The sequence below is a fragment of the Larus michahellis genome, chromosome 2 (assembly GCF_964199755.1).
Source record: "Larus michahellis chromosome 2, bLarMic1.1, whole genome shotgun sequence".
Classification (NCBI taxonomy): Eukaryota; Metazoa; Chordata; class Aves; order Charadriiformes; family Laridae; genus Larus; species Larus michahellis.
The window spans coordinates 112766852-112792829 of NC_133897.1; the positions used below are offsets into that span (position 1 = coordinate 112766852).

At 38.1% G+C, this 25978-nt stretch overlaps 1 protein-coding gene across 11 annotated transcripts in view; it reads left to right on the plus strand.

The window, feature by feature from the left end:
• The window catches only part of PIEZO2 (piezo type mechanosensitive ion channel component 2), a 321861-nt gene that overhangs the window by 47085 nt on the left and 248798 nt on the right, over positions 1 to 25978 (plus strand). For all 11 annotated transcript variants that reach the window (XM_074576625.1, XM_074576624.1, XM_074576616.1 and 8 more), the window contains exon 2: positions 13011 to 13106. Coding sequence is in view for 10 of the 11 variants with exons in the window: in XM_074576624.1 (XP_074432725.1) it covers positions 13011 to 13106 (96 nt within the window). In the remaining variant the exon portion in view is untranslated. The remainder of the gene's footprint in view (positions 1 to 13010; positions 13107 to 25978) is intronic.

The following is a 25978-nucleotide window of genomic DNA, read 5'->3' on the forward strand; positions in this document are numbered from 1 at the left end:
GTCATATTCCAGGGGAAGAAAACATTGCTACAGACGCCATGTAATAGAAAATTGACATGTGGAAGAAGGCCTCCCACAAGTTCCAGAGATTTGGCAACCTGAACTGATGGCAACACTTTGGGGGCAGAGAAAATGTCTTGAATGATAGAATCATAGAATTGTTGAGGTTGGAAGGGACCTTTAAGATCATCAAGTCCAACCTTTAGCCTACCCTGACAAGAGCCACTTCTAAACCATGTCCCTCAGTGCCCCATCTACCCTTTTTTTTAAACACCTCCAGAGATGGTGAATCCACCACCTCCCTGGGCAGCCTATTCCAATGTTTAATAACCCTTTCAGTGAAAAAATGTCTCCTAATATCTAATCTAAACCTCCCCTGACGTAACTTGAACCCGTTTCCCCTCGTCCTATCACTTGTCACCAGGGAGAAGAGGTCAGCCCCCATCTCTCTACAACCTCCTTTCAGGTAGTTGTAGAGGGTGATAAGGTCTCCCCTCAGCCTCCTCTTCTCCAGGCTAAACAACCCCAGCTCCCTCAGTCGTTCTTCATAAGGTTTGTCCTCCAGGCCCCTCACCAGCTTTGTAGCCCTTCTCTGGACACGCTCCAACACCTCAATGTCCCTCTTGTAGCGAGGGGCCCAAAACTGAACGCAGTACTCGAGGTGGGGCCTCACCAGTGCCGAGTACAGGGGGATGATCACTTCCCTAGTCCGGCTCACCATCACTATTCCTGATGTGTGTAGAAACAGATGCAGCCTTAGCATATGTGCCTTGTGCTTTCTGGGGAATGTTTCTACTCGGAATAAATGCACAATGAAGACATTTTATCTTTTCTTAAATGACTATGTGCACTCTGTCTTTCTGTATGAAAACTGGACAAGGCCATGGTCCTGTTTCAGTGGTAGGACTACTGATAGATGTTTTTTCACTCAATGCTAGGTATGTGTTCCATTTGAAACCCATATTAAAACGCCTATGTCCCAGAAGGAATCTGTCTTGCAGAAATCATGGTCATATGCATGTGAAATAACTTTGTGAGTCAGATGGATTTAAGTACTACATCTCCAGAATAAGCAATCTTAGTGATCAAACCAGATTTGCAGTTATAAAGTCTCACAGCACCTCCCCCAGTTCTGTGATTCTTTGGGTTCTCCAGGATCCTTTCCTGGTTCCTAGTTATGAGAAATAGTTTACAAGGCAATTCATGGCATTCCTGAGTAGATTCTTGTAGTAGATAGAAACTTCTTCACAATAAGAGAAAATTACTTAGCATATTTTAAGGAGAGAAAGAAATGCACAGTTCTTCTTCAAACAAAAAAGTGATTTATTATTTTGTACAAGAAACATTGGTTTGGCATAGTGACGTTACAAGAACAAGGGGCTTGCATCTGCTTTACGCAATTGAGAGATATCCTGGAGATAACTATTTTTAAAATTCTGTTTCCTTTGGTAAACAGTGCGGCTTTGTAGCACTGTCTGAAGTGCTCCTTCATCACCCAGATTTATAGCGTGCAGTTGCAACCTACCCTCTGAGAGCTTTTTTTTCAGTGATGGACGAAGAAAGGAAGTTTATCTATCCTTTCCTCTACTGGCATAAATAATGGCAGAGTTTTAAACACTGCATTCGTATTTGTAACTTCACTAATGATGCTCATATTTCTTAGCGTTAACACCTCTCTGATGTTTAGTTATATTTATATTCTCAGAGGCATTTGTCTGGGTTAGCTTTTTTTGCCACATCCTTCATCTGACTCAGAGTTTTTTAGGACTGGTGTCAGCGTAAGGAACAGCTGGCAAAAAAAAAAAAAAAGACAACTCGATTCTTTCTGCATCTTATGTCAATTGATTTACGGTGATTTATGTGTTTCAAAAGACAGTGAGTGTGGATGGCTGTGGGAGATTAGTAACGTGCCGAAATTTTCCCTTCTAGTCGCTGGAAGCGTTTGACAGAGTAGCTGTTCCTCATGTCTGATAGCTTCTTAGCAGCTGTAAATGAAGGTCTTGGTCCCTTTCTGCTTGTGGAGATCTCTCTGTCACACAACTGTCTCCACATCTGGCTGATGTTGTGTTTAGCAGTAGCACTGTGTGACTTTTGGTCCTCATCTGTGTTCTGCGTTTGCTGTTATTTTTAGTTTGAGTCTTGCCAGGGTTATGCAACTGTAACAGCACAACCGGGCTGCTGTCTCCGGATGTCCGGGGGGCAAGGAACACGCTTTTCTCATCCCATGAAAATGAATGAGGAACAGAGTGATTTCTTTAGCTCCCAGTTACTTTCCTAGAGAGAGAAGCTTGGAGACAGAAGAGCTGTTGCTGGAGCAGGGATGAGAACGCGGACAGTCTTCCTTCCACAGGCAGCTGCCTTGGTGGAGGAATACGATTGTCTTCTTCCTCTTCCCAGACCAATGAATGAATATATGTGTACACACGGTGCAAAATATTGTGACTTCAGTGAAATGAGCTCATGAAGTTGAGTGCTCACTACTTCTATGGCTGGCATGCTGTCCTGATCGTAAAGCCTAGGGACAATATAGATCCCAGATTTGCCATCTTTTTTTATCTAAAAAAAGGGAGACTTTTTGCCAACTGCGTTTTTTTGGACAGAGGTAGGACCACTGTTTTCTGAATGGAGCTTACTTTGGCACGTGTTAATTGTATGAGTTACATGAGTGGAGGGGAAAGAGGTGTCTGCGATGAGCTTTAATCACTGTGAAGGAAGAGATTGGAACTGAAAGATATATATGTAAAGAAGTGTCAAAAAATCATAAATCAAACTACACAACCAAAAAATGCCCAACCTTGTCTCAAATTCATTGGTTGAGTAAGAGATTGCCAACAAAATGTAGAAATGTCAAAACCTTAAGACAATCTAGGAGATAGTAGAAAGTCTTAATTTAGTTCCAGTCTGCCACTGAGCTTAGAGTGAGTTACAATGTGAAGCACATCTTTCTAATGGGAAAAATTACTGATGATGGTGTTCATCGTGTTTTTCACTTTGGAAATACTTGTGTACTTAGTCACATCAATAAAGCATGTTGACATTGGATTTGCTTGTGAGAGTAGATACTCCTTTAAAATAAATTATTTTGAGTAAGGTGATGATTGTGATATGCTCACACCTGAGGTCTTTTGCTCATGTTCAGTTCTGGGCCCCTCTGTACAAGAGGGACGTTGAAGTGCTGGAGTGTGTCCAGAGGAGAGCTACCAGGCTGATGAGGGGTCTGGAGACCAGGTCATATGAGGAGAGGCTGAGGGAGCTGGGCATGTTTAGCTTGGAGAAGAGGAGGCTGAGGGGAGACCTCATTGCCCTCTACAACTACCTGAAAGGAGGTTGGAGAGAGGTGGGGGTTGGCCTCTTGTCCCAGGTGATTAATGACAGGACCAGAGGGAATGGTCTGAAGCTGCGGCAGGGGAGGTTTAGGTTAGATATTAGGAAGAATTACTTTACTGAAAGAGTGGTCAGGCACTGGAACAGCCTGCCCAGGGAGGTGGTTGAGTCACCATCCCTAGAGGCGTTTAAGAAACGTCTAGATGTGGCACTTCAGGGCATGCTCTAGTGGCAGAGATTGTTTGGTTGGACTCGATGACCTTAAGGGTCCTTTCCAACCATGAAGATTCTATGATTCTATGATTTTCCTCATGTCAAAGACAGCTGGGGAGCATAGCTCCTGTACCTAAGAGCTGAAAGAAAGAGGCGAACAAGGTGTTTTGTCTTCTCTTCTCCCTGCACTCAATCCCCAGACAATATTTGTCACAAAGTTGAAAATGGTTCCAGATGGTTTCTGAGGTAGAGAAAACTTACTGAAACAGCTGCTCTGAGAAAGAGAAGAAAGAGGGGAAAAAAGACGGAGTAAAAAAAAAAAAAAACCCACCCCAAAACCCTTTCAAAAGCATTCACTGTCCAGCAGTCGTCTCTCCTGGTGAGCGTTGACCAGTGAAAAAATGTGATTGTAGAAGTGCTGACACGAACCAAACTCATAGTATTTATCTGTTTATTAAAGAATTCTTTTTTGTTTTTTTCCCCAAAAGAAAAAAAACTTCCTGTCTGGGTGTAGTGCACACTAGATATATGCAGCACCACGTTGAAATGTTGGCTCAGGAGCAGGATGGACAGTAGTATATGTTTGCATGGGGTTATCAGCAGAGCTGTTTAATGTGGAAAGGAGCGTTTGTTGATGCAGGAGGTAACTTGTCCTGAGTTGACACAGTTCTCTGTGGTGCTGCACTGCACGCTGTAGGCTATAACCGTTAATTTGAAAGAATGATAGGATTACATGCATTTGACTTGACTGTCTTGCACAATGGTGTTTAATTCCAATCTCATCTGTCATGATCATTATTTTAAGAGGAATCACTCAGAAGTGAGTGAGAGCAAAACTATGCCCGGAGTTTAACTCCTTCTGAATTTCAGTAAGAAGACGTAAAGTTCATAGATAGCTGAAGTTCACTGGGCTCTGTGCCTATCAGATGCTTGTCATTATTAGAAGGCATAGTTCTTGAAGAGGGACATTTTTGGTCACTTTTAGAGTTTTATTCTTAAAAATAGGTTATTTACAGGATATCTAATTTTACAATGAGTGGCAATTGTTTCCTTGTTATTGTAAAGAATTTTGGAGGAAAAATTTCTGAAACAAAGTTTGTATTTCTGAAACGTAAATTTGAAATGTAAAGAAGTGTAATGATATAAAAATAGCCATTTATAGAAGTAGTACAACTTTCCTTTCTTCTTCAGAAACTAGTAGTACACATTTCTCATCACAACAAATTTAATTTTTCATCTACTTGTTTTATTATTTCTACTGCATTTGGTCAGTCGTGGCCACGTCAGGTAAAAGCGGGGAACCCACAGAGACGTAGTAAGATTTGCACTTGTGTCTGGAAGCTGAAAAAGAGGTGTGAGGTTTGCTCCTCCTTGTACCTGAGTAGTTGTTGGCTCATAACATTATAGAGGAGACAAGAGTTACTGCTCCATTGTCTTTCTGAGAGATTCTGCTCTGTGACTATTTAATACTGGATCATTTTCTTCAGCCAGCAGTGACTGAGCTTATTTAATACTTTATTTGATAAACAATGCTTGTCAGACAACAGAGCAGTCTGGGGTTTTGGTTTCCGTGTGAGGTTAGGTGGGCTTTCTCCGCAAGTGCACCCCTGACCCCAGGGGCAAAGGCACCAGGAACTGTAAGGAAATACTGGAGGGCAGTTTGCTAATATTTTGTGTGAATGCGTGTGTGTTTATTCTGGTTAAAGAATGCTGCATGCATGAACTCTTAAAAAAAGGAGGAAAATTCTCTTTTCATTTCTTCTTACATTTACTCGGTGATTTTAAGAGAGAGCGTTACTAAAAAGTAAAAAAGCTTTAAACGTAAAAGCTTTCTGCAGATACAAATAGCAGTAAAACAGACGTCTCAGCAGTCTTGACCTCTACTGTCCGTATCACACTGTTGGAAATACTTGTCTGTCTGGAGGTGTTAATTTTTTTTATTTTGTTTTGATTTTTTTAAAGGATTAACTCCTTTTCCTTGAAAAAATCCTTTATTCAGTGTAATTCTTATTTTGTAAATTTTAAATCACCTTACCTCTTAACATTTACATTTATTCCTTACTGAGCTCTTGTATAGTCCATATAGTCCACTCTGCCACGGTTTAAAATGTTGTTCAAAACTTCTGAATTGTTATTGCTTTGTCAGGAAGGAACGCTGTGTTTATGTTTGTATCTGTGAAGTGGATTGCCTTGGCATATAGGAGTGTATATACGTAAGGAGAAACTACAGTGGCTTGTGTTTCTGCATGTAAGCTGGTTGCACTGGAGAATGAAAAAAGGTCTTCTGGGGTTTTTGCGGTGGAGTGCTGCTACAAGGCAATATTTTTCAAGTTAGCGGGGAAGTGTATATTTTTGGGGGAGGATATTTCCTTTGTTGCTGTAGGTGGGTTAGCTTCTCCCGTGTCACTGATTCTGTCATGCCTTTGCCTGTATGGGAGGATAACTGAATTTAGTACTAATGTTTTTAGAAACAGCACTCAGTTTGCTCTCAGGTACTTTTGTTGCTATTGGCTGACTTTCTAGCGCAAATCTAGTCTCCTGAAGGATAAGTCCGTACGGCCTAATGCAGGACCTACTTACCTTGGTGTTAGGCCGCTTTTGGTGTCCACTAAGATATTTTGGGGTAAAAAAAAATAATGAATTAAAAAAACCCATCCCCCAGTTTTGAATATTCTAAAGAATATGGGAACTGGCTGATAAATGTCTTGCTGGAGGGCTGCACAAGTGGAAAGGCGTAATGATCATGTTGTTAGGGCAGTGCCTTATTGATAAGAGGAATCTTAACTGTATAACCTCCTGGAAGAGTTGACCATTCGTGGATGGTCTTGTAGAGCACCTTGGTTTGGAGAAGAAGGTGTATTTGCTTTAGCAGTTGTTTTTACTGTAACTTCTTAGGCTGGGCTTTTGTACCAGAAGCTTTTCATCTTGGGTGTATACCAGTGTCTTGTTCACATGTTATACCTAGTAGCAAAGGCTGTCTTCTGTAGCCTGTTTTAGTCATCTGAATTAGGTGTTAATTGGGTGTTTTCAGAATTCTGAGGATGTAACTGGTAGAAATTTTGCAATTAACCATGGGATAACCATGAAAAATTGTAGCATTAGAGACAGGAATGTGGTGCTGAATTCTTCTGGCTTTAAGAGCTGGACATTTGGCCTCCTGGAAACAGAGGCCAGACAGAGGTTTCACCGATTCCCTTTCCCTTTCATTTTTTGGTCCGTTGCTTTCAGAGAATTATTTCAGATCAGCTAGGTGTAAGAATGTGCGAATAACATCAGCTCTGTCTTTCAGGCAACACCCCTTGCCTGCTCAGTGTTAGACACTTTTTTAGCAGCACTTTTTCCAATGAATCTTTTCACTGAATGTATTTTTTTGCCACTGGAAAAATAAGCACAAGCGTTAAACCAAACTTTAGTGTAAAGGTAGCAATACTGAATGTTCTAGCGTAGCGTTCTTAGTAATTTTGAAGCTGTAAAGTTGTTAAAATAGGATGCAAACACTATGCAATATCCTGCAGGAGGTAGCAGACACGTGACTTCATTGTAGTTGACTGAATCAGTTCGTTCTCATGCTAATGCATTAGCATGAACACAGTCTGGAGAGGATAATGCTAAGAATGATGTATAAAATTCTCAAACCTACAGTAGAAATACGTAGAAAAACCTGTTTTTACATAGTTGTTGAACAGAAAAGGGTATAGCAAGCAATACATGATTCTGTTAAGAATAATGACAGTGCCTTTTTAGTGAAATAAATTCAGAAATAGCGAGCGGGTGGCTAATTCTGTCTTCACCTGTCCTTCATATTTTCTGTTGTTGTGGCTTTTGACACAATTCTAGGTTACAAACGAGAAATCAGTAGCCCTTTGGTACTATGCCTGCACTCTTAAAGACTTATTTTTTTGAACAGGTAGTTTCCACTTCTGGATTAAATACCTCTTAAAATTTTTGTAGAATTAAACTAAACACATCTTTTATGAGGCTATTTTTTTCCCTCTCCTTTCCAAGATCAAGCTCAGTGCAAATTCCTCTATCACCACCCACTTTGGCCTCCAGTATTTCTTATTTAACAGGTAAAATAAAAATTCTATACAAATTATCTTCTTTAGGTAGAAGAAAGGAAAGAACTGTTGTTATAAATATGAAATAATAACATGTAGCAGCAGTAGAATTCTGGTGTTGGAAAACCCCAGTATCCACATGTGAAAACTTTGGGGTGAGTCTAAGAAGCAGTAGTAGATTTCTTCAAGTTCAAAAGCATTCTTGTTTGGCTACCATATAATAATGAAAAATAAAATCTAGAGGGACAAGGTTACACAATGTCACGTGATTTACAATTTTCTGTTTTTCTTTTTTTTTAAGACTCCGTTTCAGTTTTTTATGGTGCATACTGTACATATCTATATTAAGAATGAATTTAATTTTTCAACTTTATTGTAATAAAAAATTGAAATTTTTTTTTTCTGGTTCTGCGTTAAAGATATGGTTCAAACTAAAACAGTGTAAGCAGACATCATTTGTGTTCCTTAAGAAGCCATAAATTGTGGACTGTCTGGGAGTCCCTTTTTTTTTTTTTTTCTTTTTTTGAATGCATGTGTACAGAGCATGTATATACTGCCGTCTGGGGCAATTAAAAGTGTATTGGCTGATATAGGAAAAGGAAACATAATTTTGAAAGTTATCTCACTTAAGAGTATGTCCTTTTCACAGAGTTTTAGACAATAAGTTTGTGAAATCTCAGTGAAATGCACGTTTCAGTTTTTTTTTTTTAAATTTAGAAAAAAGCAATATACAATAATAAATGTCCTCTTTTAGTGCTGAAATATTGACTATTTTTATTGACTATGCCAAAAAATATACAAGCAGCCCTTAAAATATTAGCAATCTGTAAGTTCCCAGGTGTAGTGTCAGTTCTTCTTAATTTCAAAAAGAAAAAATCTCAGTTCTTGTGTAAGGCTGTCTAAGGAGCTGTTCTTAAACCTAAAATATTCTGATCCTCTAATAGAAATTAGGGATCAATATGTTAAGAACACTACTCAGCATAGGGGACTTCTTTTTAAGGCTTTATATGCAATTATTTGCTCTCGTGATTGTAGCATAATAGGAAGGATTTTGTATTATAATAAAATTAATCCTCTTACCTGAGTAGTTTTACCTGTATGAGTAATCATTGCACTCACTTCCTAACAAATCTTGTAAAAATATTTCAGAATGTGTGTTCTTCCTTGCAAGATGTAAGTGTTCAGAGCTGATTTCTGTTCTCTGTTAGTCCCAGAATATGTCAGCAGAGCAGGCTTTAGAGATTTTTTTCTTTATGCATGTTCTTTTTTTTTTTTTTAAGATATGTTTTTCGTGTAGCAGGATTAGTGAATTATGAATACACTCACTGACATGGTGAAAGAAAAACATCAGTTATCATCTGTGACTGTAATTTTTAATTTGTTTGAACAAATGACTGGATGCCAGAAAGACGAAACATTGTACAACTATCAATTTTTGCTACAAATAACCTGCATGTTAGTCTTTTGTGAAAATTCGATACATCTGCATGTTACTCTTTTCACTATATATATTTCTTTCTGACTGCTGTGGCATAGAAATGTATGAAATCATCATAACTTTTTCTTAGATGACATTCTGATCCTGTCTTTAAAGGTAGTATCTTTTTAGCACGCTATGCGTTAAAAGAGAAATATTTCAAATAATGGCTTATGAATGAGAAGTCAGTCTTATATGTTACAAAGCACTCTTTTCGTGCCACCCAAGGGAAGGTGCCCTAAAGAACTTCAGCTGATTATAAAAAAGCTAAGTTTGCTTTTAATATACTCATATGCTGTATATCGATGGCTTTGGTTTTGTGTCTTTTCACAATTGTGTGTTACTGCTATCCTTGGACTCTGAACAGCAGCAGCGCTTCAGAGAATGAAAAAATAATTTCTGGAGTTTTGTTACCAGAGACTGTTAGAAAACACGGTGAGAAATGTGGCTTAAAGAAAAGACTGAAGAGAAGGAAGTGTAGCTGGACTTTGCATTGTATAGTATATTTGCCTATTTAAGCTTTTTGTTTAGTGTTCATTTTAGGCAAACCCATACTTCTGAAACTAAGAAACTGAAGGGTTTCCTGGATACTAATAAAATTAACACTTTCAAGCTTAGGAAGCACTTCTTTTTTACAAATGTCTTCAAAATATTTTTATATTTCTGCAGGACTTTATATAAAAAAAAAATAAATATATATATATAAGGGAAGGTTTGTATGAAGAAGTTATCTCTGTTAATAGTCCAGTTTATGAAGTTGTGGAGAGAAAAAAAGCGTTTTTGAGAACACAGTCTCCTCAGGTCTAGAAATAGAAAGCAGTAAATTTTGAGGTAAATATAGTTCAAGAGTAATTCCTCCGAAATTAATTTCGCTAATCGATTAGACAATTTCGAGAAGAGATAACAAGCCTGAAATGCTAAAATTACAATAATTTTGACAGTTCAAACTGACCAAGGTAACCCAAATATCCAGAAACTTCTATACCACCTGGTTTGCCAAAAAATTCATTTGTGTATTTGCTTTTTCTGTTGATGAAATTCCGTTGACCTTGACTGGGACTTTCCACTGTGATGGACATCTGTGTACAGCTGCCGTTGCAAAAGGAGACCTTTGTGAGTGCCGGAGGGAGTGCAGAGGATGGGTTCATTTGCTCTTTTGGATAATCCTTTGTCGTCGTACCAGTGACAAACTGAAGCTGATTTTATGCCCAGCAACTTGTTCTAGATAGTCTTGAGTATCAGAATTTAGGAATATATGCATTGACAAATAATGTTGCAGTGCAGTGTAAATATGTAAATACAGTGCAGCTGCTGTTTTCTAATCTTTTATCTTGCTAAAAATATGTTCAGTCATGGCTCTTTGCTGTGGCAGATTAGATTGGTAAGGCACTTCAGCAAAATGTACTAGATGAATGGAGATAAACACAAAATGAAAATAGTGAAATCGTTGCAGTAAGGAATAGTAAAAATGTTTCAGCTAAGTTTTGGGGTTTATAATTTATTAATTCTGAGAAACGTATTGCTGGTGCTCTTGGAACTGCTTAAATAAACGTAGGTTTTACTGGAAATGTCTAGCCGAGGTTACTGGTTTGCTGGAGGACGCTTCGATATAAATAGGGGTTCCAAATATTTGACGTGGACTTGTTAGTGAGGCACTCGTTGACATGCAGATAGTAAAGGAGGGTATCTAAAGCACACAGTTGCTGTTTTCTATCTTTCTACTGAGAAAACGGTGCTAGGTGCTCTACAACAAGTGTAGCAAGGTCAATTCTGAAGAAGTAAATGTGTATAATATTGCACTGAAATCAAGTAAGCTGTTTAACGTGATTAAAAGCTGGTTGACATGATCCCTGTAATAACTGGATAATAGTATTATCTGCTAATAGTATTATTCTGACACCAGAATGACTGAGAACATTGATCCTTCCCCTTGAAGTAGAAAAGCCTTCAGGCTTTACATCAGCCTTGAACCACTATCATACCTTTTTCTATGAATGCCAAAGAACTTCTTTCCATCCCAAATTAAACTTGCAAAAAGGTTGATTTATGGATTTGTCCTGATCTCTGGCGTGTCCTCTTTGCCATTCATTCCAAGAAGGCCACTAATGGCCATCGCACATCCTGTGCTCCTCTGCAGAGCACCCAGAGAGTAGGCGCGTAATAGCAGGGCTGACTCCCTCTTCTCAAGTACATTTGCTTTAAACCTCTGATAATTGCTTACCCAATTCCCAGTGGGATAGGTCCTATTTATGTTATCTTGCATTTTTTCTTGGTTTGAAGTATCTGTGTAAATCTTTGGATGGCCTTTAAAAACTGTGGCTATAAAGGGAGCTTAAGGAGCAATCTGAGTTTAAATTCTGTGAAGCTGTTCTTAAGCTTTCTGGATTTCACGCTGAAAACCCTCTGCCGAGATTCGATGGCTTTCTTAGTTCTCAGCAGATTTTTTTTGAAGGCTGTTTGCAGAATCATATCAGTTTAGAAGTAGAGCATAGATGCTTCTTGTCCTTCCTTCTTGCCAGACTCACCCATAAAGTTCACACATTTCTTGGCTAAGCTGCAGACGTGGAGCATAAATCCTGAGTCTTTATATCAGGGTAATTAAGGAAATTTAATGAGTTGTTCAAAGCATTGGTTAGTTTGGGGAACAAAAATTATAGCTATTGTGTGGTTTTGTTTGTTAATAGACTTCTCTGTTTTGTATTTATAACTAAAACGGACAGATGTGATGAGGATGAGGACCAATTAATGCTTAAGTTGTTAACTCACTGCCAGTATAGTCTCCATGAAATTTCCCAAAGCGGTGAGTGGAGAAACTTGTTTTCTTTCGCAATACATGTTTCTGGCAGGACTAAGACTTTATCTGTCCTCCAAAACCAAATTGTTTTAGATATAGCTGAGAAGACTTAATTGATACTAGTTACATTCCATGAGTAAATAAATGTAGAGATTAATTCATCTCCTGACTCCTCTGGAGTTGGCTTTCTCACGCGAATGGTTGACTGTGGTAGGTCTTAGAATATTTCAACATCTGCTGCACAGTGGAATTACAGATTACTTTGTCATTTTTTGTTGTTTTTATCCTTTTTGTATGGAAGTCCGTAGACTCCTCTTCCAGCACAGAATATCCGTGACATTCTTTGGAAAAAATGCACCTTGGTTGTAGCAATATTGGTGCTTGTTGTAATGGCTGTCTGACCTGGATACTTTCAGGAAAATACACTTACGCTAAATTTTTAAAATAGAAAAGGAAATGTTAAACAAGCTAGTAGAGTAGTTCCATTTCTTAGAAAAACCTGTGTAACACCAGTTGCAAGTTGCTGTGAAGCCCTTTTTCATTTTTAGTTCACAATCTTTGCACTAGAAAAATGTTGTAAGAGCAAACAAATGGGTGATAGTAAAATGCAAGGGCCTCTGTGGTAATTTAAAGACGTTGCTATTTTAAGGGTAACTGGTGATATTAGGCATGCTGTAATTTGGCATCTAAATATGCATCATCATTTTTCTTAATTATTTACTGATAATCCTTAATTGTAATATAATGAACTCGTATGTAACTTCTTAAAGAGAGACACTAAATATTGATTTATGCATCCCTATATATTTTTGTTGGTAATGGTTTCATGAGTTTATGTATGAGGAAAGTAAAAAGTTTAGGTAACAACTAACTTGTCCATCATTCTGGACAAAGTCTTTGTAGCTTGGATGCATCTTTTGCTAAAATTAAAATATATATTACTGTGAAAATACTTCAGAAGGGTATTTAATTTTATTATTTATTTTAAGCATAAACTTGAATACTTGCGTAGAAATGGTTTAAATAAGTGGTGAAAAGTTGGTAAGGTAAACAGGAAACTCAAATGGGAAATGCTTTGCGCTATTGAACTTGATTATCCCAGGCTGATTAAGCAATGTGTTCTTTTTCTTTTCTCTCATTGCAGCCTGTGCTTTCCGTTACAATGGGCTCTCCTTTGTCTACCTCATCTACCTCCTGCTCATTCCTCTGTTTTCAGAACCCACAAAAACAACGATGCAAGGTAAGATGTTCGTTGCTTCATTCTTCAGAATGTGTGGTGGGCACAGTACATGCCAGAGCTTTTGTGTAGTAGAAGGTGAGGTCCTGAGCATTTTCCCCTCATTGAGTCACCTAACTTGTAATCCGTACTGAGATTCATTGCACTATATGCTGCCTTTGGTGCTGAAGGGCTTCCAGCCATGATGCCATTCTTGCCCCAAGGTGCAGCAGGGCTGTCTGATAGTGGTAACGGGGGAACCTTTTGATGTCATTATTTCTCCTGGAATACTGACGTGGTCTGGGTGAAAAATGAGCTTTCAGAACGCACCCCTGCCTCCCTCCCTGCCCAAAGCCATCCTATCATAGACTGTGCCCCAGATCTGGATTTGTAATTACTTTTGAGAATTAAATTTTGTCTCAGATTTTTCATCCAACTGTATTGTAGGCACTTACTTAATCATCACTGTCATCCCAACTTTATACAACTGCCTTAGGAAAAATGACTAAAAAAGCTTACTGCTAGAGATGACGAATAGCTATCTACATCAGGCATTCAAGCATCTATGTATCACATACCAATCCAACTTTTACAATTTAAAATATGAAAACAATTATGCAGACCTATAAAGATGGAAACCATTTCAGAAGTATTACAGTCTTGGTGTATGTAAGGGGCCTGTTGTCTGTGTAAAGGAGTGGGTCCTTGAAAGTCAGCAGAAATGGCTGTATAACAATATCAAAACTTTAAGGGTTTGTGATCTGTTGGTGGAATTTGCAGTGAGGATGCAATCACAGATTATCTGAGGTGTGTTTTGTCACCTAATAGTGGCCTGTTGGATGAGATTGCCAGTGTCTGCATTTCAAAGCACTAATGGTGCTTGAATCATTCTTCTTCCTGCTTACCTGATTCTCCTTCAGACCAGTATAAAAAAAATAATATCACACAATGCTAAAGTCAAATGGACTCATCTCTCATCTTTTCTGATGGCAACAGTGTGAAGAGTATCCTTTAGAAAGTAAGCTGGTTCCATGACACTACTAACAAAAAGGAGGCATTTAAAGAGGTCCTGAAGTTATACTGCCTTATCTGCTGCTGACTTTGGCATAATTCTTCTCCTGACAAATCCATTGTCAAGGCTGATGGGAATTCAGGCCATTTGAATCAACGTAGTTCCCTAAATAAAAGCATTGGAAAATCTAGACGCTGAGTATAGTGACACCTGAGATTACATGGCCTCTATGAAGTTCTTATCCAAAGATTTTGACACTTTTTGTGGTTTCCCGGGCAATCTTAATCTTGACTTTGTTCTGTCAGGGTAGTTTCATAGCAATTTGGATTTACTTCTCAATTCACATATTTTCCTATTTCCTTAGAAGAGCTTGTAGATATTTCAGGTTCTTCTTCAATCCCAAGTCTGATGTCCAAACAGTGGTTAACAGAAACTGATACTCTTTCTTACCTGAAGGACTCACTGTGATTTGGCTGAGCAACAGGTTGACACCAAACATGTAGTTTTCAGTGCGTTAGCTGTAGAATGACATAATGTCAAAAGGTTTGTAGACAGGTCTCCTTCTAAATATCCATTTCTGTGTCCTGCCTATAGTTATGGCCATTGGTACATTCCCTGAGAAAAGAAATGTATTAAACTTTTCTTGAATTCTCCGAGAAGAGTTTGTGGAGAGTCTAAGGTTCTGATTTAGGGTGACCTCTCAGGCTGTCATCCTTTTTTGTCTTTACTGAGAAGATGAAGAGAGGAGGCAGGACTTTCAAAATCGTCTGGTGAACTCTTCATTACTGCATGCCACATAGTGACAGTACCAAGCAGTTTCTACAAGTCGACGTACAACTTTTGTTGTAGCAGTTTTTACTGGTGTTTTCCATTAACCATTAGTTTGAGGAGGGAAGGAGACAAAACTAAAGAAAACCCTCTTGTTTCATCTGTTTGTGCATGAGGTTTCTGTTGATGTAGATTTTCACCCAGTCTGTGTATAAGGCAAGCTGTATAAAGAGGAGAACTTTCTACTTCAGGTTCTAGCAGGGAGAAGCAAGGCAGAGTTACAGTTGTGTTGTGGAAAGCGTATCCTGACCTGTCCTAATTATGACGACTCACTGTTTTGCTTTTATTTTAGCTAGGATAGATGCCGATCCATTTTTAGAATCTTTGAAGGGCTTACCAAAACGGTATCTTGCCACACTGCATTTCACAGGCTAGGTTCATTTAATATAGAACCTGCACTGAATTAATCCACTTTGCATTCTTTTTTCATTTTGCTTTATAATTATTTGGTGTGATTATAGTAGTATCAAGTGACAGAGATACCCATGGTGCTACTACACAATCTTGACACCTAAGCTAAAGGAAAAGAAGCACAAAGGATGGTGCAAAGGTAGTGTTATTGCAAAATGTCATTAATAAATACGATATGAGTTATAAACAGGTCAAAGTCAGGTTTCCAAAAATTGCTTAGACTGGGACAGATTTGAATTATACCAAACTTGGAGTCTTTGTGAATGCAATCAAAGTAACTTGACAGAGTTATAAAACATGACAAAGAATTGGGTGAGAATTAGGGTGATTTTGAGCTCTGGGCTTTTAGCTATAGAGTTTCAAATCTCTCATCCCTTGGTGAAGAAGCCATCTTCACAAAGTATTACAGTACAGAAGTGGAAAAGATCTGATTAGCATTTGTATTTCATGCCTTAATTCCTACATTTATATCGTGTCTCTCCAGGCTCTTCTACTTCCCCTCACCATTTTTCACCCAGTTTCTGTCAGTCTAAGACACTAACACACTGTCCTTTGGTGGGGATCCATGCCAATTGCGTGGGCTTAGTTTACGTTGACCGTGTAAGGATCCAGTGAAGCCAGCAAAAACAGAGCTGAACAATAAATATAGTAAGCGTAAAAGGTAGGAAATCCCACTCTAGGTAAGGCTGTCAGTCATTTTTGTAGGGGAGAATTAAAAGGACAGTGTGAGAATGAAACATCAATAAATGCCCAGGTGTGAGTTAAAGATTCTCTTAAAAGTGCTGGAGGTGGCAGCAGAGAGGGAAGCACTCATTGGGAGTTCGGGTGCAGCGTCGCAGATACACAATTACCCTGGTTGTTTTCCTGTGTTTTACTTTTGCTGCCCCTTCTGTGCCAGGAAAAGTGATTGACAGGATAAACAGAGCCATTTTCTAGATGTCGAGAGCGACAGTGGAGAGACATCCTAATTCTCTCCTTTTAGCGTCTAAAAACGTCTATTTGATTAAGACTAATTCCTGTGTGATTAGCTAGACACTTAAATCATCTAATTTGCACCACTGGTGGCAGCAATCGTTCTTCAGAGGAAAATGCTTTCTTACGACTTCGGGTAGTTTCCCCATATCGTGTGTTGTATTGCATTACGCTTCTCCTGAATTTCATATTATCATGTGTTCATGAGAATTAATTTCTTATAGAAATTAAATATTTCTGAGTGTAAAACCACTTTGGCTTACTGTTCCTGTCACCTTTTTAAATTGTGTGTATGTGCGTAGGTGTAGCTTTCTGGAAAGTGTTGAGGGATATTTATTCTTTGTGTCCAGGCAATGGAAAAAAGAAAAGGGGGAAATCTACAAGTATTTAAGCTAAAACCAGCCAAACCACCAGTAAATCAGAGTCAAAAGTTAAATAAAACAAACTTTATTAAAAAAAAAAAAACAAACAACAAACAAACAACAAAACCCACTATGTGGCTATATATTTTACTTGTCTTTTATTTACTTTCATTTCTGTCACTTAAATAACATTTTTGAGTCTTATCTTCTATTTCTGTTTTATTCGAGTCATCATTTTTTCCCGAAATCTTCCTTCCTTTGATTCTTTGATTTACTTTTTATTCTTTTGAGTTTTCTGGTCTCCTTCCACTAAGCTTTTCTTTCGTCATCTCCTCCTGGCTCACTCAGGTCCCCGGTCACAATCTCTGACCAACATTCTTATTTCTTGCACTTCCATCTATTTTCCCAGTTTATCACCTTGCGCTTTCTAGTTACGGAACTTCTGCAACTTCTCTCCACCGAATCTATTTCCCCGGTTTATCTCCTTGCACTTTCCAGTTGCTGAACTTGGGCAACTTTTCTCCACCAAGCTTAAGGGTTTTCCAGCCTATAGAATTAGAAATTAGTCTGGAATGGACCACGTCAGCCTAGATTAATTTTAATTTCGACAGAAACATAAAAGGGTAGAAACACTGTGGGGAAAAAATATTATACTTGCTGAAATACTTCAGATGGTGTTTAAAGTTTAATAAGTAAATTATTTTCTTTTTTTTTCCTCCCTTTATATATTTAATCTTCTTTTAAAACGTACTTAATAAGATAAAGTAATATTAATCCTTAATCATGGAAATAAGGCACAGTCTCCAGTCTCTGCATATGTTCAGTAGATTTGTTTTAAGATACGACCTGCCATGTGAAAATACCAACCTCTTCTAAAGTATAGGACACATCTTCTTCAGTTAGAGCTGAAATGCTGAGTTATTTAAGATTTAGCTGAATGTATTGTTGGAAAATTACTTCTTTGTCCGTGAAGCTGTCCGAATAAGGGAAAACATATCCATGCGCATTTATGTGCAGCTGAAAAAAGTATTTGGTAACTCTCTTGTTCATCTCTGTCTATTATTCATAATCCTTGAAATCGGGGATTACGAGGCTGATTAAGCAGCAAAATATGCTACTCTGCATGAAACAACTGTGGGAAAAAAAATTCATTGCAAATAGCGTTTCTTGTCTACAGGAGTAATTTAAAACCCAACTAGAGAAATTTTTCAAGGATTGCTGATGGGAACTGCTTTTGAGGCAGATACCTCTTCTTTGCACGGGTTGTAAAGGTGTGTGAGTTTGGCAGTGATTTTCTATATGAATTTTCTTTAAATCAGCAACTGATTGGTTACCTAGTTCTCTGGAGACGACAAATAGGCAGTAAAGTGTGCAATAGCCTAGTTTCTAACGTCTTTGATGGGGAGATTGTTATATTAGTGATATTTTTTCTTTGTGTCTAATGTCTATTGTAATTATGTCCTTGTCCTTAATAAATGCTTGTACATGCTGTTGTTATAGAAATAATAAAGCATGACTACATGTATTTGCCCTGTCCTGGGCCAGTGGTTCATTTAGCGTTACTAAATAACTTTTTTATGTGACTTTTTTTTTGGTAACAGACATGAGTTTGCATTTAGTTAGTTTTGTTAACTTTCCTTTATTTCATTTCATAATGTCTGATTAATAAAACTCTGTAGCCAGTCACCACGTAAATAAAAAACCCCCGAGGTGGGGCGAATCACTTAATTTCACATATGGACTAGATTTTGCTGGCTCTGCTTATGTTAGTGGCCAAAAGAATGGGATTGCTTCTGAATTAAGATACTGCTCAGCATCACAAAACTTGAGTCTCTTCTGTTTTGAAAAAATGAACTTACACAGCACTCAGATCAGTAAAAATGGTGTTTTAAAAATGCGTAGATTGATAAACTGATGAACAATATCCAAATCATAATAATTGTTAATGGAGCATTATTTTGAGTACGGCTGAAACCATGGTAAAGAAATGCAACAGTGGAGTTTGTTTTGCAGATATGAAAGGGCTTGTGATTTGGAATAATCTGCACAGAACTGCAAGATGCAGAAGGGTTGCAGTGACAAATTTGGATCCCCAAATATATCTGAAGAGGGTTCAAGGGGAGTATTGATCCAAATGAATATGGCAAAAATTTGTATACAAACATTATTTTGATTTCCCTATGTGAACAACGCTCCTATGTATACTTATCAGTTCTATAATGCATCTGTTTTATTAGCAATCTTTTTATGCTCAGGTGTACTAGTTTTCTGGAATTTCATTAGACATCTGACTTCAGACATCTAATTTAAATGTTCAAGTTATGAGTTGGGTAAACCTATATATTTACTGCATAGAAGTAGTCTCCTCATGATGCTGCTCAGAGTTGATCATTTAAGCTTCCATTGAGTCCAAAAATCTTAAATTAGTTGCATAATTTTAGACTTCATCTACATTGCATGGTATTAAGACTTCTGAACAAAATAAGGAGCTTAAGTGAATATTGTAATGTGATTCTCATGAAATAGAAAAAAGATTGTTAACCTCTTAATTGTAAATTCTTGCACTGAAAACTTCATGGCTGAGTGGTTTGGAGTAAAAAAAAAAAATTAAAAAAAAAAGTACTTTCTGTATTACTAGATGTTCTGCTCTGAAAGAACTTCAGTTTTAGTTTTTCAAGATTTTTCTGAACATTCCTTGCAAATGAATGGCTGCCCAAAGTGTATATGCAGAAATCGCTTGAAAAAAACTTTAAAAAACCCCGACCAAGCCAAATCACTGATTTCAAGATATAAGTTTAAAAAAACATTTAACAAAATTCGTCTCCCCCTTCATGTCCTACTGATGGCAAATGTCATACTAAAAGCTGTAATACAAGACTATCCACAAAGAATGACACACTTAAAGACTATAGCATCCTAATGGATTCACTAACAGATACATTGGAGTAGTCTTTGATGTCTATTACTATGGAATGGTGATGTTTGCAATCTTACATATCTTTCTCTGTATCAAAAATGTGAAAAAGAGCCTTAAACTTTTTTGTCTCTTCCTTTTAAGCCAGTTCTAACAATTTTCACAGTAGCATTATTAATAGGATTTGATGGAAAACACAAACCACGTAACTAACTTGGGTGCTTTCAAGCGTTCTGGTTTTCTTACATTATATGCATAAAGAATGAGTTTGTAGGTTGGAAATACAGACTTTGATTTTTGGAAAGACTTGCTCACACAGTTTCTGTTGCCTGGTTTGAACAGGAATTCAGTCGGAGGTGCATCTTAAGCTTACAAGTCTGTTACTGCTGCAGGCTAAGGAGATGTTTTTAGTTCAAGCAGTTGGAGTTCATGACTGTTTTTTACTTGCATCTCATAACAATTATGTCACCTACTATTAGTATATTATTTTGGGGGCATTGTAGTTGGACTACTCCAAATAGGGGGTAACAGCCCACCTCGTTTCACCATCTGAAAGTGCAGCCAAAATAAGAGGTACTCATTTTGTGCATCTGCGGTGTACGACTGAAATCCTGTTCAGCCCTGCCAGGAGGGGTAAAAGCTGTACCTGTGTTGTGGTTTGGGCTGGACACCAAAATGAATGACAGATGCTCTCTTTAACCTCTCTCCTCTTCAGAGAAGGGGGAGCATCTCCCTTCAGAGAAGAGGAGAGAAAATGAGAGAGGCTTATGAGTTGAAAAGAAACTAAACTACTTTCATGAAATATTAACAATAAAATAATAAAAAGAAAAGATAATAATAAGAAAATAATTAAATATATACAATATATACACAACCCGTATCGAGCTCCCAGGATAACAGTCACGTCACTGGCAGGCACTGGGAAAGTCCCAGACTGGACTCAGTGACGAATGGGAACTGGATTCCAGGTCTGGATTCAGGACCGCATGGATTGGGATCAAAGGCAGATGAACAGACAGAGTCCTCCTCAGACGCCATCCATTGAAGAGAGAGCTTGACCCCTTTGATCCTTCAGCTTTTATACTGAGCATGATGCAGACGGGATGGAGTACCCCGTTGGTCAGGTTTGGGTTACCTGTCCTGTCTGCTCCCCACAGGTGTGCCCCTCTACGCTCTTCCTCTTCCAGTCATCCAACTGGGGACATAACGAAGTGAGCTGACCTTGCTTGTTACGGGAATAAGTCCAAGCAAGGGCGTCTCTAGGTACCATTCTTTGATATTCCCTATGAACATCAGGTCGTATCACTCTGGAAGCAGACACCATCTAAAGAATATGCCATTAATTTCAGAAAGTGCAGTTAGTTAGAAGAGGCTTAGCTGAAAAGTAAAATCACTGAAAAGAAAAACGATTCTGTTTTTTTACCTCAAACCAGGACATTCCACCCCTTATTCCATACCACTTGTGTCCCGCTCAGCTCACTACTGTTTTTGTTTCTTCAAATATATACACAACGTATTTACTGGATTTTTAGTAGTATTGACGAATTGTATGTTGCACTCCCTTTCTTCAGAACAGTTTTCTGTCATGTCTGCCAGAATGAGCATTGACAGGCCATAGACCTAGTTATGTTCTAATCTCACTATAAATTAAAATGTGTGAATTGGCTACATTTGGAAGGGATATCTTTCAGAACATGTTTAAAACATAAAATGTATTTCAATGAAAAATCTTCATGGTTTGGGGTGGTACAACTTGAGTTTTGACCTTTGTTTCTTTAGACTTACTATATGTTTATATGCTTTTGAGAAAGGTTTCATCCAGGTTTTATGGTTTTACCTGTGTAACCACAAAGGTGATTTATTCCTTTTTTTTGAAAATGATTTATTACCTGTTATCCTTAAGTGCTCAATGGAAAGTACTCCCGGCAATAATAGAGATGCTGATTATAGGAGTTGGGAGAACTCTTTAAGATGTCTTTGGAACTACTGAGTTTCTTTGTACAAGCCCAAAGCATTAGTATGAAGATTTATTTATAACTCGGAAAATGCTTTTCAGCAATTAAAAATGGGATTTCTGCTGGATTGGGCATGTGTTTTCCTATGGAGGCTTGCCAGGCTGCTACATAAACATCCTTTGGCTCAAAATACTCCATCTCGGCTAGGTTTCTCCACTTACATTATAAGTATTCTTTTGGGAGTGAACAATGGAGTATGTTATTTATATTCAGTGGGCCAGATCCTGAAGTACTTATTCATGGAAGTTCTAGCAATGGATGAGTGAAAACGAAGAAATACCTTTACATTAACCAATTTCAGAAATCCTCTTGCATCTTACAAGCCTGCAAACATTTCTGTTAATGATACTGTGTTATTCTCGAAACATTTTCTTACGAAATGAATTAAAAACCTCTCCAACTAAGTGAAAGTGAACTTACAAGAAGCATTACACTGACAGTGTTGGGTACAGAAATCCTGTATCTGTCTTACGTTGGTGTGTATGATAAATAATACGTGTGCCTTTATCACTGCCTTGTAATGCTGTTCCCAAACGGGATATTCCATTCAGAGAAAACAAGAGTCCAGTTCCTGGGCTGTTTTACATTTTGGCTTCCACAGAAGAAATTGTAAGCATGGACCCCCGTGAAGGGGTTGATTAGGTGGTGTCACTCAATTTTCATTATCATTTTTTATGTGAGCGCTGTGAATGTTTTTGGACCTGGGTGTGGCAGAAACTCAGCAGCATGTTGATCGAAGCCAACCGAAGTTGGGGCAATGAATGCAGGGGCCAGGAGGAGACGGTAACTAGAAATGTATTGTAACTTGCCATTAAATAATTGATACGGGCTTTTTTGTATGGTTATCAATGACCGCGGGTCTTTGGAAAGATTCAAATGAAAAGAAAGGGTAGTGCTTTTGGTACAGAGGGCAAGAATTCTTCAGAGGGCTTTGAAATGCTGTACTTGCAGTAAGACTGGTGTGATTTATTTTTTTTTGGGGGGGATGGTGATGCTGGTGGAAATACTAATTTAAATGGAAAAAGCCATTTTAAAGGAGATTGCCGCTATCACAAGTTTAAATTCAGAAAACTGTTTTCACTGTAAAACTGAGCACGCTTATAGCTGCATTAGTTTTTCTATTATTTAACTTATGTTAAAGCAATGTTTTTCATTAGATATTGAATAACTTTTGTTTTAGGAAAAAAACCAAAACAGTTTAGGTTGATCTGGAAGTTATTTCTTTAGTTATTTTAATGTTTCAAGTCAATTCCAAGCCTATCCCCTTCCCTGGTGATAGCTTCAGACTGAATATGTCATTAATTAACAATGTTTAATTTAACTCTAGCAGTGAATAAAGACGTAGAGCCAAAACAAAGCTCCCTTTTCACTCCAAGGTATAGGTAAATGCAAATTTATTTCCTGGAACAGTAATTCAGAGGCACGGATAAGACCTCTCAGAAATTTTTGTTCTTGGCAGTAATTCTGAAAAACATTCTTTCCTTTTTTTTTTTTTTTCCCTAATTCATTAAGCTACATGTAGCACCTAAATAATATCAATTTTACTTTTTACAGCTTGTGAAGGTTACTTTTCTAGCCTGTCCTTTGTGTTAAAATAATTGAAAATTAGTCAATTTTCTTCTTTCCAGGAAGTATGTGCAAAATAAAGCTTTTATATTGTTGTATCTGGAAGTTGAAAGTGAAGAAATGGGAATCTAATCTAGAAACAATATTGTAAATTAAGAGAGTTTGCTATAAGCTAGCAGTCCTCCCACCTAACACTACTAAAGCCTAAGGAGAAATTTCTGCCATGAGTTAGGGCGAGACAAGGGCAGAAAGTGTGCTTTTAGGCCCAGCTGTAAAGTTGAGCGCTGACGAGAATGCTGTCCTGAATGTGCAGACTTTCTCAAATTCTGGATCTGAGGTAGGCTTAATGTGAAGGCGAAAGGATTTTAAACTCAGAATGACCTTGTGGCACGTTTAAAATTGAATTAAATAATGAAATTATGAAAATGAATTTTACAAAAGAATGCACGAACAGCAACATCACAGACCGTAGAATATGACTGTATATGTGTCATGTAGTTCTGCAATCCTAATACTGCTTTGTCAGCCCACAGAATTTGATGGAAAAAGGATGGTACTGAGTATGCCAGGAATGCCAAACTTCAAGAACTTGTTTTCTCCTCTTTGTCCTGCAGCATGACTTTCTCTGAGTTAAATTGTGTTGGTTTTTTTAGTGTGTTGTATATGTAGATGATTGAAAAGTCTCACAGTTCTTTCTGTGTTGATTCTGATAAGCAGGGGTGTGTCCTTTCTTTTTTTTTGCTCATTGGCATAATTTGATGTGGACTATTTGCGTACATCTCGGCGAGGATCCACGTTTGAAGTACAGCTCTGAACGCAGAGGTGTTTCGGTGGCAAAGACTTGTAATGGAAGTTGATTCGTGGTTGTAAATGTTATAGCTTATTTTTTCGGGCAATATTTTGGAAGCAGGCTCAGGTTTTAGATATTAACCAAGGAGGCAGTTTCCTTGAGCCCCCTTCTGCTGTCCGCTGTAGCTGTGACAGCGCTTCAGCCGGGCTGGCTTCTTAGGAATGTGGTAGTGTGAGATGCAGCACTCACCTCCCTGCTGCTGCGCTCGGTCGGAGGCTCCATCCCAGTGATGCCCCTTTCTCATGCCCTGTCCACCCCATAACAGGCATGAACCAACCCTTTGGGTAGCAAAAGTTCCATTGTGCCAGTTCTGCTGAGATGTCTTGATCGAGCTCTGTCAAAAGCTGTATGATGCAGAGATCAAACGGAAATAAAAATGATTACAGTGGTATAGCTTCTTAGCTCTGTAAATCAGTAAGCAGACTGTAGAGAGACTGGAGGAATATTGTTGAATCTACATCTACAGTAGAATCATTTAGAAGTCAAAATTACATTGCAGGAAGAAGGTAAGAGGGTGATAAGATCTGACTGGATTCAGATAGTACTAGAGGAGAAAATCAACACGGAATTGTTACGGGATGCTCTAAATTAGAGGATGAATGATCCAAATTACCATACAGCCAGATCTTGCCTAATGCAAACAACTTCTTAAAAAGCTATTGACTTGTGAACAATCAGTGATATTTTAAAATTGGTTTTGGAGGGACTAAGGACGTCAGAGAGAGTTGGTCATCACTATTCTTATGATCCAAAGCTAACAAAAAAACCAGTCTTTAAAGTTTTCTTAACCTCAAGTGCGAAGTAAGTTTAGGGAAACTCGATAGTGACTGAAGAGCTCAAGCATTTGAATGTGGTGACATGTTCTAGCTAAAAATGCAGCAACCTTTCTAGAACTCCCATCTTAAGCACTGGTGGCTTTTAGGGGTGAACTCCAGACCTAACTTGCTGACCAACCACTCCCACAAAGAACATTAAGAATAAACAGAGAGTTTGCAAGGAATGAGCAAAAGGGGAATAATCTTTAAGGAAACCATCTTAGAGGTCAAGAAGTGTTTGGATGAAATAGAATTTGCCAGAAGTCAAGCTGAGTTAAACTCTGCAAAGGGAACTGACACAAGGAATAAAAATGTGTTCAGCCATATGAATACAAAATAATGAAAAGCGTGGCTGGTAATACAATAGGGATGAAGTAGGAAATAAATATTGTCTAGGCATGGCCAAAACTTTAAATAGGAGTGTGCTTCAGTTTTGAATAAGGGCAGTAGTGTTAAACACAGAGGCAAAGGCAAAAGCGGCTGCTGGGAAGGAGGTTGGAAAAAGGAGAACTACTGTAAGTGAGGGAGAAGGAAGACCCAAGGACTTTAAATGCTTAAGTTTTAAAGGCTGAAAAATCTTCCTCCTGAAAGCGAGTGTGATACCCTAGATTGAAGAATGAAAATATTAGCTCAAATCCTGAAAAAAAGGGGGAAATGATCTTGCATATGAACTCCTGTGAACTCGTATTTTCCAAATTTTGGAATACATTTGGAAGAGAAGAAAAAATAAATATCTTGAAGCAACTGGAAAAAAAGAGGTGAAATGAAAATGGCTTTTCTAAAACTGGGTTTTGCTAATCAACCGAAACAATGTTTTGATAAGGTGACTAAGTGCCAAGAAGGACTATGTGGTGACTGAAGCAAAGAAAGATGTAAATGTACAAGAGATGTTAATGTACAAGAGTGAGAAAGAAATAGCACATCTCATATCTTGAAGTAACTTTTCTACATTTTCATTCTGCAAGGGGAAATTGTTGTTCTAGATTTGGATTGGGAGATGCTCGAGAAGGCCAAAGGCTTTTGGGGTTAAACGAAGATGCTGGCTCACCATCCAGAGACTGTGTATACATGGTGGGCCATAGATTAGGAGTTTCCTAGGTGCCAGCTTCTAATAAAAACAGCGAGCATAAAGACCCATCTCATTTTGAAGT